The sequence below is a fragment of the Theobroma cacao genome, chromosome 5 (assembly GCF_000208745.1).
Source record: "Theobroma cacao cultivar B97-61/B2 chromosome 5, Criollo_cocoa_genome_V2, whole genome shotgun sequence".
NCBI lineage: Eukaryota > Viridiplantae > Streptophyta > Magnoliopsida > Malvales > Malvaceae > Theobroma > Theobroma cacao.
In genome coordinates, this window is record NC_030854.1 from 38649423 (window position 1) to 38669932 (window position 20510).

Consider the following 20510-nt stretch of genomic DNA (forward strand, 5'->3'; position numbering starts at 1 on the left):
CCCCATAAAGAAAAAAAAATGGGATTTATCCTCCAATTTCTGTCATTTTTATTGGCTAAATGACCTTATTGATTTCACAGTCACCCTATATGAAATGAAAAGCATTGAATTTGCTTTGAATTAATTTTTTTGAATCTTTTATATCTACGTTTTTAATTTTATTTTACTCCGTTCCATTTCATGAATCAAATTATAAAACAGTTATTCTTTTATATTTTATTTTACAAAAATTAGTTCATTCTTTTTCTATTTTAATGGATGGTCGATTGGGGATGAGAAATGGGTATTCGTAATTTTTTATTGTTATTTATGTAATGTTAAGACTAATATACCGATCCCATTCCCATGGATGCTTCTGGGATCTTGCCCATTTTCATTGGGCTGTTTGCCCCGTTCATCTTTTCTCTTTCTTTTTTTTTTTTTTCTTAATTACGATTCTCGCTAGTAATTTCCATTCATCACAAGTCAAATGGAGTGCCTTGCTTTTAGATCCATGTCTCGCATGCATCACAAAAAATTGTCCTCCCAAATTAAGTAGCCATTCATTCATACAAGTAAATTTATATGCCTACAAAAGTTTGGAATGCATATATATAATTGTATATGAAAATAGAAATTAAATATGAATGTTTATTTATCTATCTTTAATTTATAATCTATATCTTTAGTTTGGTTGGTTGATTGATTGAGACAGAAAGATCATCATAAGGAATGTAAAGAATCGCATTCGCATGCTCTCCAAATTTCTTTTTTTTTTTTTTTGAGAATTATTCATTGACAATCAACCTCTCTTACTTGTACCCTCCATGAATGGAAGTGTCAATCCCTTGGAAGTTTTCTCATCTGCCATTAGTGGTTTCGAAACGTAAGGTAAGGCAAGTTGATATTTTCATCCTTGAGAACTTCCGCTCTATCTAGTGGAATTGAAAACAATGATAAAAGGATCAATCTCATCATCTTGCCTTCTTGGATAGGCGATATTGGGTTGAGGACTTATCCTTTCTCTTCCACTTGTTTGAGTTAGTTCATTGTTAGAGCATTCTTTCGATTAAAATGGTTCCCTCCCATTTACTAGCAAACACGTATTCTTGGTTCTTCTTGCAACTTCAACTTCAACCAAAATAATAAGAATTGAAAAATGAAGAAGAGATAATGTTACAAATATAAGTAAAATGAGTTGTATCGAGAGAAGCAAAAAGGAAGACTATGGTAGACTTTAAACATTGAGTGTTATGATAGATAAGCTATGGAAAATAGAGGATTAAACAAAAACAAAAAAAGTGAGTTACGGGTAGAAGATGGTATAGAGGCAGAGATGCGATTGTGGAGAGTACTTGAATGAGAGAGCTTGTTAAAAGTCCCCAAATAAATTGCCAAACCTAATATACGTATATAAGCTAGAAGTTGTAATGAATGCAATCAAGGAGAGGATGTCAGCTCATAAGACATTAAACTTGTTTTAGGTAAATGTTAAGGTTATTGGGGGATTTTGGGGAAGCACACATGTAATTCATAAAAATTTCAAAAGAAAAACCTTTCAAGTATCTCAATATTTAAACATTTTAAAAAATCTTAAGAATGAAATTAATTTATGAATTATGTCATTGTTCTAAAAATAGTTATGCTTTTTCATCCAATAATACAATCTTATCATTTATTCCGAATTGCCCTCACCACTTCATATGATAGTGTAATTCTTTATTTAATATTTATAAGATAAATATATTAATAATCAAAATCAAAAGACGTTAATCCAAGAATACAAGCATATAATATCTTCTCATACTTAGAAAATAATAATATTGTGAAAATAAAATGTAATAACCAAGTGCCACTAATAAAAAGTGGGAGCTTGCCATTCTCCAATCCAAGCAGATGGACTGGGTAATTAAAATCATTATAATTGCTAAAAATTCATAAAAACTTTCATGGATTAAAATCATCAACCAACTTTTATACACTAGGGTATGCCTTGGCCATATCTAATAAACTACTTTAGAATGATGTATCAGCAAATGCATAAATTCAAATAATATAAACATTTTTGGCAATTGATTATTACTATAATAATAAACTTTAAATATACATACGTAATTACTGTAATTCGGTAATTTCAAATGCGAATTATCATCGGATTCTTGACAATATTTTTCCTTACAAAATGGTAAGGAAGAGGAAATAAAGGGGAATATGTTATTATATGTGCAATGGTTATAGAGGAGTGTGTTCGCATTGGAGGGGTCCCATTCAAAATGACTACTTTAGCTGGAATTTACTTTTTAATCTTTTGATTTTCACTTTTTACTTCCTTATGACATTCGTATGGAAACCGAAATTGCAAAATTACTTATATAAATAAATTATTACGTGTTTCAATAATTTTAATTTAAGGTTAAATTTCACTTACATCTCTTATAATTTCAACTTTTTTTCATGATTAACACATTTGTTGGTCTCAATTAGCATTTTATGGATAACTTCCTTTTACTTAGGTTAGACGATTAATTTTGCCTAATAAAATTATAAAAATACCCTTAAATGTGATTAAATAGGTTATAACTTTGCAATTAGAGTATTTTGGTAATTTTACTGAGCAAAATCCACAACCTAACCCTTATGGGAACCGAAGTTATCCACCAGATGTTAATGGGATAAAAAAAGATATCACCAAGGTTCTAATTGGGAAAAAGAAACCACAATGTATTATGAAAAAAATTAAAATTACAAGAGATGTAAGTAGGAGTAAGCAATCTATTAAATCAATAAGAAAATTTCATTAACCGACTTCGTATAGAAATTTAACCAAATTAATTGAGTTTTGCACTAACCCGCTTACATTTAATCGACTTAACTAAAATTTCTATTACTTTTATTTTTAAAAAATTTTTATTAGTTTATTTTGAAAAATTATTGGCATTATATTTTTTATGGTTAATATAATTTTATTTTGGGAAAAAATTTAAATATTTACTAATAATTACTAAAAATAATAATGCTTTTTTTGTTTCAAATTAAATATCCACATTTGACTGTATAAAAATGAAGAAAAACGATTTCGCATTAGAGTTTTTTTTATATTTTTCATGAAAAAAAATTATATCATTGATAAATTAATATAATTTTTACTACCAAAAAATAAAAAAAAACAATTATTAAAAATTAATATAGAAATCTAGAAAAAGTTCAAAAGAAGTTAGTAATATAATTTAAACTCAAACTTTAATAACTTAGCAACAAATGAGTGTTAATTATATATATATATATATATTTTTGGGTAAGTACATTAAATAAGTGTTTATTGATATTACCTAACAATTAAATATTAACTTAAATTAGATAATCAGTAAATAAATCTTGATTATTACATTATTAATCCCTTTATATAGATAATTGTTTCGGTAATTAAACATTGTTAATATGGCATTTGACTTTTAAAATTTGAATACCATGTACTTGTGATTGTGAACCGAATCAATTTGGTTGTTGTGGATTGATGGTGAGTCGATCGACGGTCGAGAAGAGACCAAACAGTGGTGTGGTGGTGAGTCGTTGTGAGTGAGAGTGGAGAGTGCTCATTGAGTAAAGAGCTAGAAAATTCTAAGCTTAAAGAGAAGAGAGTTATTTGATTGTTGTTGTTAAGACTTATTAGATATTTAGATTAAAAGATACTTAGTTGTTAAGCGTTATATTATTAGATAATTAGATAAGGGCTTAAGTCTTGTAGCCTTAGAGTTATATCACATTAGGACTTATATTAGTTTTCTAAGCTTTAAAAGGGAAGAGGTTATTATATATTTGTATTTGTATTGTAAATTTCATGCTTGAAGGTTCTTATTATAATTTGTAATCGTATTTTAATTTTTTGGCGATGGAAATTATATTAATCAAATTATTAGGGTAATTTTTGTAAGAGATTTATTAGATGAAACAAATTAATTAATAAATAACTTTTTCATATTTTTGAACATTTTTGAATAAATAAGTCAAATGAAATCGATGGTCACATATTTTGTAAATAAGGAAATTTTATATAGAAAATTTATATGATTATATTAGTGATATAATTAATGTTTAAATAAAAATTACTATATAAATTGATTTTTTTTGTTGCATTGGGAAGTTGAATATTGGTATGGATTATATACTTATATATATAAAAATAAATAAAAAAATTTGAAAAAAAAATAGTAATGAGATTATGTACTATTTGTGTTTTATTTTTTGTTCGTTGATAATGCAATATGAACCCTTGATTTATAATACTGTATGAATGATATACATGCAAGAATGCTATTAAAAAATATTAAATAAAAAGTCAAATAAGTCGATTAATCAATTTCAAATTTTGTAACCAAATTGAACCAATTCAACATAACCGACCTCCTTAATCGAATTAACTAATCTGTATTAATCTAATTTTGTTAATTAATTCAATTAAGTCGATTTTAATCGACTTTTGCTCACCCTTAGATATAAGTGGAGTTTACCGTTACTTTAAATGCCCAATAAATTCAAATTTGTCAATTTAAATACATGCAAGAATACGATTTACAAAATAGTAAATACAAAATCAGTTAATTCGGTTAACCGATTTTAAATTTTTTAATCGAACCGACTTGACATAATCGACCTCTTTAATCAAATTAACTAATCCGAACTAAATGAATTTTGTCAATTAATTCAACTACATCAATTATAACCGACTTTGACTCACATCTAAATGTAAGTAAAGTTTACTCTTAATTTAAAAATAGGATAAATTGAAATTTTCAAAATGGAGTCAAGAATATGACAAGTATTCATGTTATCTACTCATAGACTTGGCCAATTGAGCTATCTTTTTCCTTTCCTATGCATGCATCACTTTTTTTTTACTTGAAGAAGGACAAGACCTTTTTCTTCTTTCCTTTGTCTTTGGATTGATTAGTAGAAAAATAAGCATCTTTTTGGAGCACAGCTCTCTGTTTTTGTGGATGGAATTGACAACCAAATGAAACAAAACTATTTCCCCATTCCTCACTCTTTGTTTTCGTCTAAACATCAAAGTCTTTGCATCTCCTCTAATTAATATTGGTAGGATAAGGAAAATTGGGTGGTGGACACGTCCCTTTTTTGTTCACAATAGTCTTGACGATGAAGCAACCATTTCTTTGTTTTTATTTGCAAATTTTCAAGTTCACTAAGTCTTGAAATGATTATGTCCTTAGTAAACCATTCGGAATTAGTGCTTAGTCACGTTTCATTATTACTTTCAAAAGAAATGTTTTACATCATCTTATATTTTTAAACTGAATTCAATCTGAATCAAAATCGAAAGATAATTAACTTTAATATCTTATCTTTGGTTATAATAGTATCTTAATTTCAAATTTCATTCAATTTTGGGACTTGAATTATAACATCCGAAGTTTCAAAGTTGCAAAAGTATTCAAACCATAGTGTTTTTTTTTTAAATTAGTTATAAATTTTTAACTCTCTTGAAACCCTAATTTGTGTCATAAATCTCATGACAAAAGCATGAAATGATCAAAACATCATATGTACTAATAGTCTTCTTTTTGCAAATCTAATTTAATTACCCTCAAATTTGCTATTGTAGTTAGCCATTTGGAATTGGTACTTAATCACATTCAATTATTACTTAAAAAAAACGTTTTACATCTTTCAATAATTTTAAATTGAATTCAATCTAAATCAAAATTGAAAAATAATTGACGTTAATACCCTATCTTTGGCCTTAGCAGGATTTTAATTTTAAATTCCATTCAATTTTGGGAATTGAATTATAACGTCTAAAGTTTCAGGGATGCAAAAGCCATTCAGACAATGGGTTTCATTTTTTTTTTAGTTTTCTTGAAACCCTAATTTGTGTCATGAATCTCATGACAAATCTTTAATTGCTACTTTATTTCCAAACCTTATTTTATGAATACTTTTTTCTTTATGAAACATGCTGCAGCAGCCCTCTGTAGTGCAGCAAATCCCACTTTAGTGGTCTATCTGTCTACAACTTTTAGCCCTGTTGGTCTCATAGTTTGTGCCATTTGCTTCTCCTTACAAAACATAGGAACACATGACATTATTTAATGAGAGCACTACCACTACCAAAGTTGCTAGGAAAATGATGGGCCTAATGGCCACAAGTTCTTCATTTCTTTAATATTAATCCACCCCCTAAATTTTTTTTATCTAATTTTGAACATTTAGGGTCCCAATTCTTAATTAAATAATAATTAATTAACATTTAAATAATAATAAAAATATATTGTCAAATTTTTGTNATATATATATATATATATTATTTTGAAACTGATAATATCTTATTTGTCATGTTCAAATGTGAGGTAAGTTGAAGGGGACTGCTCTTAGCCAATACCCTTTCGATATGGACAAGCATTAGGCTTTTCAAAGTATTATCTTAAAAGAGGTTTTAGTAGTGATGTTTTTGTTATGTATTTGTGGTTTGAACTATTGATTGAAACCCCAAAAAAAATTATTCATCATTCCATCATCAATCACGTATTAAATTATGTCATGACTTAATTTTATTTTGATTTTATAAAATGACTTGAGAGGTGTAAGTTAAAGTAAAAATCTTACAACGAGAGTGAAATACTATTACTTTTAACGTTATTTTTCTTACTTCATGAATTAGAGGTGAGACGCATATCTTATTTTTCTTTTTTTTTTTTACCAAAGCTAGTCTCGGCCAGTTGATGTGGACAAAAGACATTGTTGAGTGGGGAGTTTGGTTGAGACGGGCACATCTGTTAAGCTTTTTTTTTTAAAAAAAATGTTATTTATATGATATTTTGACGATTTTGAGCCTTGGGATATCATCAAATCAATAGCTAGTTTAGGGCTTAGATTTTTTGGGTTTTTCTTGGGGTCTAAAAAGCAAAACCTAAGGGAGTCCTCCATCATAATTCATACACATGAACACACGCTTTTTGTAAAGTTAAATTAAAATTTGAAAGGGATTAAGGTGAGATTTAATTACTTATAACGTAATGTAATTACAAGTAACGTGATTGTAAGTAATTTAATTGCAGAGAAGATAATATTGTATTGTTTTGTATATAAGTATAGTAATGATTATCATTATAACGTTTGGTTTACAAATACTTTGTTAGAAATGTAATGTTAATTTTTAGAATTGTTTTTATTTATTAAAATATAAGTTTAAAATACTTGTATTTTTTATTATTAATTTTAATATAATATCATTTCGTAAATATATTTTTAATGTCATATTTTTTATTATAATATTATATATTTTATTTTCATTTTTAATATAATTTCTTATATTATATATTTTATTTTATTTTTTTATTTTAAAAGATAATATAAATTTTATTAATAATCACCATTCACCATTTAATAAAAAATGACTACTGAAAGTAACAAAAAGACATCTCTTGAAATCTAGATAGAAATTCAAATTATAATATTGTAAATTGTCTTTAACAAATTAACAAAATTGAAAGGTAAAAATATCTTCGATAATATTGTAGTGTGCAATAAATATGATTTTATTGGTTTTGAATTGCAATCATATTACATCCATTGATTATAACGTGACGGCATTGCAATTTTATATTACAATAATTTGTTATAAAATAAACACTACAATGTAATTTAATTAAATATATTATAAAAAATATATGATCTCTTCTATTATACCGAACTCTACTTAAACAAAATCACAAGCTACACAAGTCAATTTGGTGAAGCACCATTTCCCTAGATAAAAAGGGTGTAGGTTCCTTAGTGCAAATGCTGCTTGAAAATGTCTTGTTTTTTTGTAGGAGAGGGTATAAAATATGTAGGGGGAAGTCGCATCTCTTTTTATCTATTATTGTATTTATTTTATGTATTAATTTTTTTATTAATTTACTACTTTATTTTTTGAATTTCTATTTCGAATTTCTGGATTATTATATGATGATTTTTGAACTTTCCATATATAGAAATAGAAACGGATAGCCTAGAACCGACATCTCTTATGGACACATTAGTAATTTTAAGATATTAAGCTACGAGTTTGAATTATATTTTTAAATTTTTTTAAGTAATTATAATTTACGTATGTTATAATTTAATAGGGTTCGAGTACCTCACCTGTGGACATAAGATCATTAAACAAACTATAGGTAAAGACAATTGCCTAAAGATTAGAAATCAGTCATTGTTTTTATACATACATATAGAATAAAAGAAAAAAGAAAAAATGTTTCTTTTAAAGAAAACTTTAAGCACGATTTATGTGAGGTGGAACAGGGGTATATTTAATACTCTACTCAACATGTTGATTGTTTTGTTCGGATTTTGTCTTTGTTTTCTGATTGGTGATTTGTTGCCGCCTTGACTCTATCATGGATGTATGTATAGTTCGTTTTTCGTTGTGTAGCAGATGGGTGTAAGTAACAATGATCCATGGTGGTCTTGGTGATGACCGAAAGTGTGCTTGTCTACATCCCCCCCTCTGCTTTTTTTTTGTTTATGCTGTTCTTGAAGTTTTTTGTTGGTTTACGTAAGCAGAGTTGCTACTCATAGTCATGCACTTTGTTTTGATCTGTCATGGAAGTGATATGATGATCTCGTTGTTGTTTTGGAATCTGCTTGGTCAGACATCAGTGTAGCCCTGGACCTGCAAAGATGGCGTTGCTTAGGGACTGTTTCTTTACGCTAGCTGTACAAGTTTGAAAGTGGATTTCGACAGGTGACGATGCTTGTGTTTTCAGACTTCGTTTGTCAGGAGGATCTGCATGTTTACCAGGAATTGAAGTGAAAAGGAAACTGATGTTCAATGGTCTTCGAGGGGCTGAGGTGATAAATTGCTGCTTCTTGGGTCCTGAAAGTCAAAGAGATGAATTGCAACTATGCTGTTTTTGATAGGTTTGCTCGCATTCGGATGACCCTTGTCTGTTGATGTCTTCTTGTTCTTGTTTTTTCCTTTTAGTTTGTAGGGTGATACTAATAGCAACCAGGTTAGGTGCTTTCCTTGTATATTTATGGAACATGTCATGGCGGGGAGTTCGAATCCTGCTCTTGTTATTCAGACTGCCACTAGAGTGGGTAGCATTTTGTTAAAGTCTCTTTATTATTAAATCCAATTCTAAAGCTTTTCGATATATTTACTGCTATTAGCAGTAACACAATCCGTGTGTTTCCAACTATTTTGTGTCAATTAAATCCCATTGGGTACCACAGTGATGCAATGCCGTATGCTAATCAAAACTTAAGTGTTTTGAGTTCAGCTCGGACTCCAGACATCGTAAGATAAACTACAGAGGTTTCTCAGGCATGTGCAGACGTAACTATAGCAGCAAAACTGTAGTTCTGAATTACATTTATTGAGATTCATACAGGTTCTCACGACACTATTTAGAAAATCATAAACATGTTAATTGAAGGTACGAGTATAAAGTGGTACAGCAGGTGAACCTGAACCACTGCAAATTATTGACTTGGATTAGTTTATGAATTATATATCGGATAGGATGCTTCAACTCTGTCCCAAATTAAGACCAACGGTAGCTAAAAAGTTATGGCTTATATTATGGGCAAAAAAGGATCCATCAAACAGTTAAAAAGCATGATTCATTTGTTGCCAAATGACAATGGCATAAAAACAGAAGTATGAATGAATACGCAGTTTCTATAGGTGTCCTAATTAAGTCATTTGACGCTGACTATTGCCTCCAATTCCAGTGTCTGAAAACATGCTGTTACTGATTTATGTTCTTCGTATGATTTGGTACATAATTATTTTTTCCACGTAATTCCCTTGCAGTGGGTTCCTCAGGATGTTCTGCCTGCGCCCCTATCTTATGCAGCATACTTCTGTAACAACTAATCTGTTTATGCTACCTTTTGTGATGGTAATGTTGGGGTGTTTGATGCTGCTAGCCTGAGACTTAGATGCCGTATTTCTTCATCAATGTACTTGTCCCACGCAATCTTAAAGGGGTCTACGATCAGACCGTTGATCTGTCTCGATTCTGTTTTCTTGTACCACTCGAACCTGGTCGTTTTTGGTGCATTGCATGGACCACAGCAAACATTCAAATTTTTCTGGTGCGACTTTCATATAATGAGCATACTGTTTTTACAGAAACCAAGCTGTATACCCGCTTGTGCTAAAAGTGTCAATAAATAATTCTAATGAGCATATTTATCATGCATGCAAGCTTGGCACTTAAGAGCTCTGATTGCCTTCCCTACTTCCCAAATAATAATAATAATAATAATTTAAAAAATATATAATATATCAAAATATTATAAACATTTTTAAAAAATCTAAAAAAGAGGTAGAAATTTTGCTCTATTCAAAAAAATCAAGGGATATTCTCTAGCAACAAAAAGCCATTCTCATCATACTGAATTGTGCCAAGAGGCCTGCACCTTCCTCCCATCAGAATCCTCTTCTTGCAAAGTTCTTGTTTCTCTGATTTTCCTCCCATCATCTTCTTCATTGACCATGCAATCTTTAGCTTCGGGCGGGATTTCTTCTCCTGTTTCCCCATCACCTTCCCCTTCTTTCTTGCAACAGTTTTGGCACCTCTGTCCCCAACACCATCGTCAGCTTTGGTGGTTTCTCCTTTCTTCATTTCCAGGTCGTTAATCAATTTGCTGAAGAATTTCGAGACCCTGTCCTGTTGTTTCCCTCTCCTCTCTGCTTTGTCTTCATCCTCCAGCAGTTCCTTGAACATGCGTGAGTTGGATATTCCGAGTCCTGTCGCCACAACCGTTGGTCGCACTCCACCATACAAATGGTTTTCGCTGCCTTTTTCTCTTGTTTTTGCCGATTCCATGCCCACTGATCTCTCAACAAATTTCTTCCAGTTCTCCATCTGGTCCCAATCTCCATCCCAATGAACCTTACCATTTCCATTAGAGGATCCTGAGCCTGTCTCAGGCGACAACTTTTTGTTACCGAAGACGTTGGAAAACATTACACCAACCGTCTTCCTGAAACTCTCCCTAGATTTCGGCACATGTTTCTTCTTGCTCTTGCTGCCATTCTCATCATCCACACCGCGGACGTTATTTCTCCTCTTGATCTTGGGAATCCAGAAGTTGAATGTGATGCTGATATGATAAAACGACTGTGAGTTTGGTGGAACGAAAGGCCTGGTGTTGTCATGGTTTGTTACTGTCATCCTCTCCTGTCAGGGTGAAGAGAACCATAATTCTTTTTAAGAAGGTTTTGATTTTAAGCAGTAAATCAAAAGGAATTTAGGTTGCATGAGAAGTGAAAGGGAAACGTGACTCTTATGGAGTTTTTCCACCATGTAATAATGGTACATCAGTTTCTCTGGCTCCCTTTACAAAGTTCATGTTGAGATGATGAAAGATAAAAGGTTAATTAATGCATATCTCTAAAATTCACACCTATCTAACTCTTTTTTCTTTTTTTTATATTTTTTATGGAAATTGAATCTCTTATTCAAATAGTAGTATTTTCTTTCCAAATGGGATTATCCTCTAATTTTTGCTCCTTTTATCACCCTATGAAAACAAAATCATTGAATTTACTTTGTAATTAATGTTTTGTTGGGTCTTTTGTATCTACTTCATTCTTTTATCATAGTACTTCATTTTTTTAATTTTTTTTTAATATTAGAGGAGGACGAAAAATGTTATGAATTCATGTTTTTAATTCAAAAGACATGTCTGACCTAAGATTCATCCAATTGTACAATACCTCCTTATAGTAGCTCTTTACTTATAAAAAAGAAAAAAAAGAACTCTTACACTAAGTGCTTATTTGGCTTGTTTTTTTTTTTTTTTTTCAGTTTATCTACCTCTTAAAAGCAAAAAACAAATCAAACATAAATTTTAAAAAGCTCTTAAGAAAAAAAGTAGCTTTTTTTTTAAACAATAAAATTTAAAAAAAAACAGAGTTTTAGGAAAAGCTCTTGTGAGGAGCTTTTTCTTCTCTTCTTTTAAAAATACAAAAAAAAAATTATTTTTGTTTCAAAAATATCCTCATCGATTAAAAATAATTACAATATTTCCCTTTAAAAAAAATACCCTATACGATAATTTTAACTAAAATTATAACTTATGAAAAAGAACTTATAAAAAGAAATTTATCAAACAACTTTAGCTTAATTTTAAAAACTATTATTTTTTATAAAAATTTCATAATAGCTTTTAAGTTAGAAAAAAATCAGGCCAAATAGGATCTAAAGTAGGTCTATCTCAACCTATGTATCTTTTATAAGGGTCCACATCAGTTAAAATCCGAGTCTACTCTAATACCACTTGTCATAGGTCCACGTTTCTAATCCAAAAAAACATATTTGATAAGTAGTAAAATGTACATATTTATATACTTAAGACCCATTTTATCTTTTACTATTGAAAGATCGTGACAAAAACTTTGAACTTCACGTTTTGAATAAAAATATATATACTAAATCTCAACTCATTAAAAAGCTATTAAAATTTCGAATATATAAATGTGACCTTATGATAAAAAAACGACTTTAAAAAATGTACTTACTCGAGTTATAGCCAATTAGACTATTATTTTTTTTTTCATATAATATTAAGAATTCATCTTTTATCCTCGTAAAAAGGGGAATTATTTTTTTATTTAAAAATAAAAAAACTTATTAAAAACGTCATAAATTCTATTTTGGCATAATATCTAAAAGAACTCTTAAACTATTCAAAAAAATTTAATATTTTATGTTGTTTGAATAAATTGCTGAAAACATACTCTATTGTTTGTATCATTCTGTCAAAAATATTTTCACCATTACTAGGGCAGTTTTTACTAATTTAATATCAAAATTATGAATGGAAATAAAAATGGATAAAAGTAATAATGATATTTTTAAAAATATTTAACTACATACCTAAATAAACTATAATTTTTCAAAAAAAAAATTCCATCTCATTACTTCTTTACCATAACATTATAAAAATATCAATATTTATCAATTGGGTAAGATATATAAAAACATATACTTATAAATGTATATTTATCAAATGACAATCATTAAAATATTTTTCATTATAATTATTAATAATATTTATTCAATTTATAGGTAAAAATTTTAATTACATTGAATGATTTCATTAAAAAATATTTTTTAATTTTTATAGTTTTGAATAATTTAACTAATAATGTTTTAAGTTAAATATTAATATTCATCAAATCCATACTCCTAAGCTTATATGGGAATTTTTTTTTATTATTTGTAAAATATCTTATGCTCACGTAGTCAACGGGTGTTTTTCTTGATAACTTGTAAAATATTTTATATCTACCATAAATTTTTCGTATTCCAAACAAATATAAATTCTGAAAATATTTTTCGAAAACTATTGTATGTCAAAACAAATGGTAATAAAAAAATGACTTATAAAAATATATTTGATCGAGTTTACAAGAGTCATCAATTATTATTATTTTTTCACATAATATTAAGAAATTATATGTATCTCTATTAAAAGGGAATTTCTTTTTTATTATTTAAAAATAAAAAACTTATTAAAAAGCTCAGATATTTTCATTTTTAAGAACAAACCATGTGTTTTATTTTAATTTTCCCAATTATAGAGGTAAAAATCGAGTAATGTAAACCTAATATTCAAGAAAAGAAAAGATCCTTATCCGCATTTAACAAGGATTTCAGGAATTTGGAATCGGTTTCCAATTAGGCTTTAGATCAAAGGCCTATTTACGGTCCAATAAGCCCAAGTACAATGCTATTTCTGGTTATCTTCTTTCTTTCGAAGGAAAATTAAAAAAATACACACTCTTCTTCTTTGTCTTAGTGCTCGCTCGGCCGCTCTTCTTTTCAGGCAAGTCCTTCAAGCAATCAATATCGTATTTATTTATTTATTTTAAAATTAATCTTATCGGTATTTTTTGTATTTCGATCGGGTTTTTATTTGTTATTATTATTGCAATTTCTCGATGAAAAATTAATGAAGGGAAAGAAATCGGTGAAAACGAGTTTGGTTGTTTAATTTTTTTTCGATCTGTTTGTCTAGATTTAGGGTTTTAATTCGTCAAAGGTGATTTTCGTGAGTATAAGTAGGGTTTTTTTACTGTTTTTCAGATCGTAATTTTAGTTTTTTTTTGGTTGGTTGGGTTTTCTTTTGCTTGGGAAATTGTAGTTGGATTTGATTTTGTTGGGAGGTTGAAGATAATTAGGGTTTTTAGCTTTTCAAGTTGTTTTTCTTTTTTTTTTTTACTTATTTGATTGATGATTTAATGTCATGGAAAAATTGGCGATTGTTTGTTTCAGGCTATAGCGGGCAGTGTTAAGAATTTGAAAGAAACCATGGCGAATTTTGCTAAACCGGAGAATGCATTGAAGCGAGCAGAAGGTTAGATGCAAAGCTTTTCCTCTATTTTGGGCTCCAATTGTTTGTTGTTTTTGCTAATTGCTTCTTGCAAATGTTTGCTACCCCTTTTTCAGTATGAAAATTGTTGTCTGCTGTTAATATGCAACCGGGTTGTTGAGGCATTGCCATAAATAGTTATAAGTGTATATTGGGTTATGAGAACTAGCTGACTTTGTGATGGGTTTTATGCAGAGTTGATTAATGTTGGGCAGAAGCAAGATGCTTTGCAGGCGCTCCACAATCTAATAACTTCAAAGAGATACAGAGCTTGGCAAAAGCCACTTGAAAGGATAATGTTCAAATATGTAGAGCTGTGTGTTGACATGCGGAAGGGTCGATTTGCCAAGGATGGACTGATTCAATACCGTATTGTATGTCAACAAGTGAATGTTAGTTCTTTGGAGGAGGTGATCAAGCACTTCATGCATCTTTCTACTGAGAAAGCTGAGAAGGCTCGTAGTCAGGCACAAGCCTTAGAAGAAGCTCTTGATGTTGATGACCTTGAAGCTGATAAAAGGCCAGAAGATTTGATGCTAAGTTACGTCAGTGGAGAGAAAGGAAAGGATAGGTCTGATCGTGAACTTGTTACCCCATGGTTCAAATTTCTCTGGGAGACTTATAGGACAGTTCTTGAAATATTGCGGAACAATTCCAAGTTAGAGGCCCTCTATGCGGTATTTCCTCTCTTAAGTGACTTTTCATTAATATTCAGCATTTTTTACAACTATACCTATAAATCTTCAACTTTTGATTACGTTATGAAATTGGGCAATCTTGTTTTTAGCATTATGAAAGAAGGTTCACTAGGATCTTGCTTATGGTTATTCAGATTCAGTATATAACCCTTTACTACTTTACAATATTGATCATTTCTGGTCTTAGCTGAATTTGTGTGGAAAGTCCTTTTTGAGGGGATGAGCTGAACTGTTAATTGATTTAGTATTTAGAGTCAATCCTTTGTTATTTTTTGTATTAGAATCTTGAAGCTTGAAAGGATAAGTTTTGAGGAATGTAGGACTTAAGTCGTTATTAGATGAATTGCCTAGATTATACTAGGTTGTTGGAAAAAAATAGAACACGGCCTACAAAAATTGATTTTGGTCTTGGCCTGGTGGCTTTTACAGTGGACATATAATGGAACGAGTGTCTATGTTTTTTTATTTTATTTTATTTTCTTACTTGCAGTTAGATATGGCTCATTTGCACGTTAAGAGTAACTTGTTTTGTTCTATTTTTAAATATTCTGTAGATGACAGCGCATCGGGCATTCCAGTTTTGCAAGCAGTATAAACGGTCAACAGAATTCCGAAGGTTGTGTGAGATTATAAGGAATCATTTAGCAAATCTAAATAAATATAAAGACCAAAGGGACAGGCCTGACCTGTCAGCCCCAGAGAGCTTGCAACTGTATCTTGATACAAGAGTTGAGCAGCTGAAGATTGCTACTGAACTCGGACTCTGGCAGGTCTCTTGTTTTGTCTACCTTCTATCTGCTTAATGGATGAGTTTGCTAGCTTGTAATGGATGGATTTTACATGCTTCTGATCAATGCTTGTCATGTTTGGTCCTTGCAGGAAGCTTTTCGTTCTGTTGAAGATATTCATGGATTGATGTCCATTGTCAAGAAAACTCCTAAGGCTTCCTTGATGGTGGTTTATTATGCCAAGTTAACTGAAATATTTTGGATTTCAGCCAGCCATCTTTATCATGCTTATGCATGGTTAAAGCTATTTACACTTCAAAAAAGCTTTAATAAAAACTTAAGCCAGAAGGATTTGCAGTTGATAGCATCAGCAGTTGTTTTGGCTGCACTGTCGGTCTCCCCTTATGATCAAACTAGTGCTGCATCACACCTGGAACTTGAAAATGAGAAAGAGCGCAACCTTCGAATGGCAAATCTTATAGGATTTAATCTTGAACCTAAACTTGAGAACAGAGAAGTTGTATGTTGTGTTAAATTTTATTTGCATTCCGTTTCCTTTTTCCTGATGTTAACCTTTTCTGACATTGTGCACTTCTTCCAGCTTTCAAGGTCATCACTTCTTACAGAACTGGTATGTTTAAAGTTTATGAGCTCTTTTGGTTTGTTTCTTCTTTTTTTTCTGGGATTAAGTTTTTCTGATTTGGGTTTAAATTTTTAATATAACTGAACTCAATACAACTAAGCCTATAATCACAAACTAGTTGGGTTTGGCTACATGACCTGATTTCTTCCACTTGGATAAGGAAAAATAATCGCATGCAATATAGGTCTAACTTAATTTCTAGGTACAAAGTCTGAAAAGTTTGTGCCCTACCTGGATCTCAATGAGGTCCTTAATCTTTGAGTCTATTAATGAAGTGCTTTGTCTTTGTTTGCACTGTTCTTTAACACCAAGAAATAAGTCTGCCCAGTTTTGCAAGTTAGGCTTTTTTGAGATTCTCTTTCACTCTGTCAAATCCTATGGGATACCAAAGGAGTATTGGCTCTGTATTTATGTAACTAGAAATTTTTTGAGATGTCTCTAGATTGCTTATGAAACTGTCTATTTTTATACCTATTTTTATCAGGTCTCCAAAGGTGTACTTAGTTGTGCAACTCAAGAAGTGAAAGATCTTTACCATATTTTGGAGCATGAATTTCTTCCTTTGGATGTTGCGTCAAAGATACAGCCTCTGTTGATTAAAATATCAAAACTTGGTGGGAAGCTGGCTTCAGCTTCATCGGTACCAGAAGTTCAACTCTCTCAATATGTTCCTGCCCTTGAAAAGCTTGCTACCCTCAGGTTGCTTCAGCAGGTGTGTTACTTGTGTTAATTTTCCTTTCACTGTTTGTTTTATATGCTATATACCCCTCTGGTTATTTATGCTTGCTCTTCTCATTGTTCTTCTCCCTTGCTTCTCCAGGTGTCCCAGGTTTACCAGACAATGAAAATTGAGAGTTTGTCTCAAATGATCCCCTTTTTTGATTTTTCTCTGGTGGAAAAGGTTTCCGTTGATGCCATCAAACATAATTTCATTGCTATGAAAGTTGATTACATGAAGGGTGTTGTGCAGTTTGGTACTATGGTAAGTTACGATTTTGGGTTGTTTCTTTGCGGATGTTACCAGGATTTGTGCACTTCATTCACATTTCTTATAGGTGTCTGCATAGCAGTGGATTCATTTATTTTATGTTGGCCTTTTCAGGGTCTGGAATCTGACAAGCTTCGTGATCACCTGACTATTCTTGCTGAATCTTTGAATAAAGCAAGAGCCATGATATACCCCTCTGCCAAGAAAGCATCAAAGCTGGGTGAAGTTTTACCGGGTTTAGGGGAGATAGTAGATAAGGAACACAAAAGGCTTCTTGCTCGGAAATCAATCATTGAGAAAAGAAAGGAAGAGCAAGAACGCCAACTACTGGAAATGGTATCCCCATTTAAATTGCTAGTCACATAGACAGCATTAAGTTTCATCATTTAGCAAAATAATGGAAATGATTTCATAAACTTATGCCTCTGCTTTTTGTTTTTTGATCCATTAGGAACGTGAGGAGGAGTCAAAGCGGCAGATGTTGCAGAAGAAAACTGAAGAAGCAGAAAAAAAGAGGCTTGCTGCTATGTTTGAGCAACAGCGAGCTGAAAGAATTCGTAAGGAAATAGAGGAGCGGGAGCTTGAAGAAGCACAGGCACTACTACACGAAACTGAAAAGCATTTGAAAAGAGGGAAAAAGAAGCCAATTTTAGATGGGGTAAGCTGCCATTTGTTTTAATTAAGTTTATGATTCATATGGAAGTTGCATTTTTGACCATGCATGTGTGTACAGGAGAAATTGACTAAACAAACCTTGCTTGAGCGAGCGATGAATGAGCAGCTCAAGGAGAGGCAGGAACAGGAGAAGAGGCTACAAAAAGTTGCCAAAACAATGGACCACCTGGAAAGGGCAAAGAGAGAGGAAGCAGCACCCTTGATTGAAGCTGCTTTTCAACAACGATTGGTAGAAGAGAAGGTGCTTCATGAACATGAGCAACAGGTGAGTTTTTGTATGCCCTGTTTTGTTATTGTACCTGTTTTAGCAAATAAAAGATACCCTTATTTTCAATACTTCCCTTTCTAGGTCTTGAACATTTGATGTTGTATGTTCTATAAACATATCAATCACTATGATGTTTTTTAATCAACTGATGCTCTACTTCATTTTGCATCTCTATGGTTGCACCTATATCTTAAATGGATGGGTAGTCATTTTATGTTACACTATCATTGTTAAGAGAGGTTTTTTGTTGGTTTTTGCAATTGTCAACCTTTTGATGCCTTCTGTTATTCTCGTTTTCTGCATTGTAGCTGGAAGTTGAGTTGAGCAGACAGCACCATGATGGTGACTTGAGAGAGAAGAATAGGCTGGCACGCATGTTGGGAAATAAGGTCAGTACCTTTTGGATTGGTGGCTATGTACTCATGAGAGAGTTTCTCTTGTCAGAGATGATTTTCTTGCAGCTTGCTAAATCTTCTTTTCCAGTGTCAAGTGCCATTTAACATAATTTGGTTTTTGCTTTTCCACAGATGATATTCCAAGAAAGAGTAATGAGTCGTCGGCAAGCTGAGTTTGACCAACGGAGAGAAGAGAGAGAGGAGAGAATCCAACAAATCATTCAGGCCCGGAAGCAGGAAAGAGATATAAAGAGAAAGAAAATATTTTATGTGAGGTCTGAAGAGGAGAGAATAAGAAAGCTGCATGAAGAGGAGGAAGCTCGTAAGCTTGAAGGTATATACTTATATACACTTATTTGATTATATTTTCATTATTATTTGACTTTGAAATTGTATCCCATTTTTGGATAAGCTTATAGATCGTTTTCTCTAGAAAACTTATGGTATTTGATTCATAAATTTCCTCTTCTTATATCAATAGAATTCTGTCTCACCTCTCAACAGCTCGGGGAGTATTTTGTCTGTTCAAGCTCATTTCAGTTGTTTTGCTTTTCTATTGTTATTTAATTTTGCCTTCATCATTGTTATTTAAATTCTTTAGATATCTTTCCTTTGCTAATGTTCCTCTTAAGAGGGTATTTGTAAGTGTGCAAGAATATTTTTTTTAATAATAGTGTGCTAATAGTTTAAGCTAAAAATTTGTGCTTTTATCTAACTTTATTTATTGGCACATTGAAACTTGCAGAGGCTGAGAGAAGAAGGAAGGAAGAAGCTGAACACAAAGCAAAAATGGATGAGATTGCTGAAAAGCAGAGGCAAAGAGAACGAGAATTGGAAGAGAAAGAGAGGCAGAGGCGAGAAGCTCTCTTGGGAAGATCAACAGATGGGCTCTCTAGGCCTTCTGAGCTTCCTGCTGGGTCACGTGCAACAGAGCCTGGAGTTGCTGCTCCAGCTGCTGCTCCAGCTGCTGCTCCAACGGCCGGGAAATATGTACCTAGGTTCCTGCGAGAAAGAACCGAAAGCTCTGGTCCAGCTCCACCTTCAGAACCTGATCGCTGGGTCAAGCCGACACCCTCAGAATCTGATCGATGGACTGGTGGCAGCAGGGCCCCTCAACCGCTATCTGATCGCTGGACTAGTGGCAGCAGGGCCCCACCTCAAGATTCTGATCGATTGGGTGGCCCTGGCGGCAGCAGCAGGCCAGAACCCTGGCGGCCTTCAAGAGCCAGGAACCCACAACGCGGTTGATTCATCTTCCAATCTTGAAGGGGTGTGCTGAAATACAAATTTTGTACCGAACTATTTACGGTTGTCAGTGACAGCATCTCTGACAACTCGAGAAGTACACAGTATTGTTTTTGAGGACTTGTAAGACCTGGTAGTTGCATTATGTTTATTTTTCCTTGTGTTGGTCGATTACTCCTTTTTGTATGGCTAGGCTGAGGAAATCTCAAGTTATATAGAACCTCTCCGATATGTTAAAGGTTGAATTTTGTTTCTTAACGTTAAGACCTGTTTACTCATAATTCTGGATCTTGTTAGTTTCTGTTGCTCAGATAAGTTTTGAGTCCCAAGTGTCAAGTTGTTAAGGAGAATGAATGTGTTCCGTTATTTTGTGCTCGCTGTTTCAGGAATTACCTGTAAAATTTCAAAAATTTTTATTTTTAAATTTATCTATCAACCAGATGAAAACTTTTGTTTCATATAATTTATATATTTATATTTTATCAAATATAAACTCGATT

At 31.7% G+C, this 20510-nt stretch overlaps 1 protein-coding gene across 1 annotated transcript; it reads left to right on the forward strand.

Moving 5' to 3' along the window:
- LOC18600533 (eukaryotic translation initiation factor 3 subunit A) lies at window positions 13731–20376 on the forward strand. Its single transcript, XM_007031018.2, has 14 exons — window positions 13731–13824; window positions 14274–14355; window positions 14566–15047; window positions 15623–15838; window positions 15948–16316; window positions 16398–16427; window positions 16924–17151; window positions 17260–17421; window positions 17542–17763; window positions 17879–18085; window positions 18161–18367; window positions 18679–18759; window positions 18898–19099; window positions 19511–20376. Exons 2-14 carry the CDS (start codon window positions 14310–14312, stop codon window positions 20011–20013), a joined length of 2955 nt encoding a protein of 984 aa, XP_007031080.2. The 5' UTR covers window positions 13731–13824; window positions 14274–14309; the 3' UTR covers window positions 20014–20376.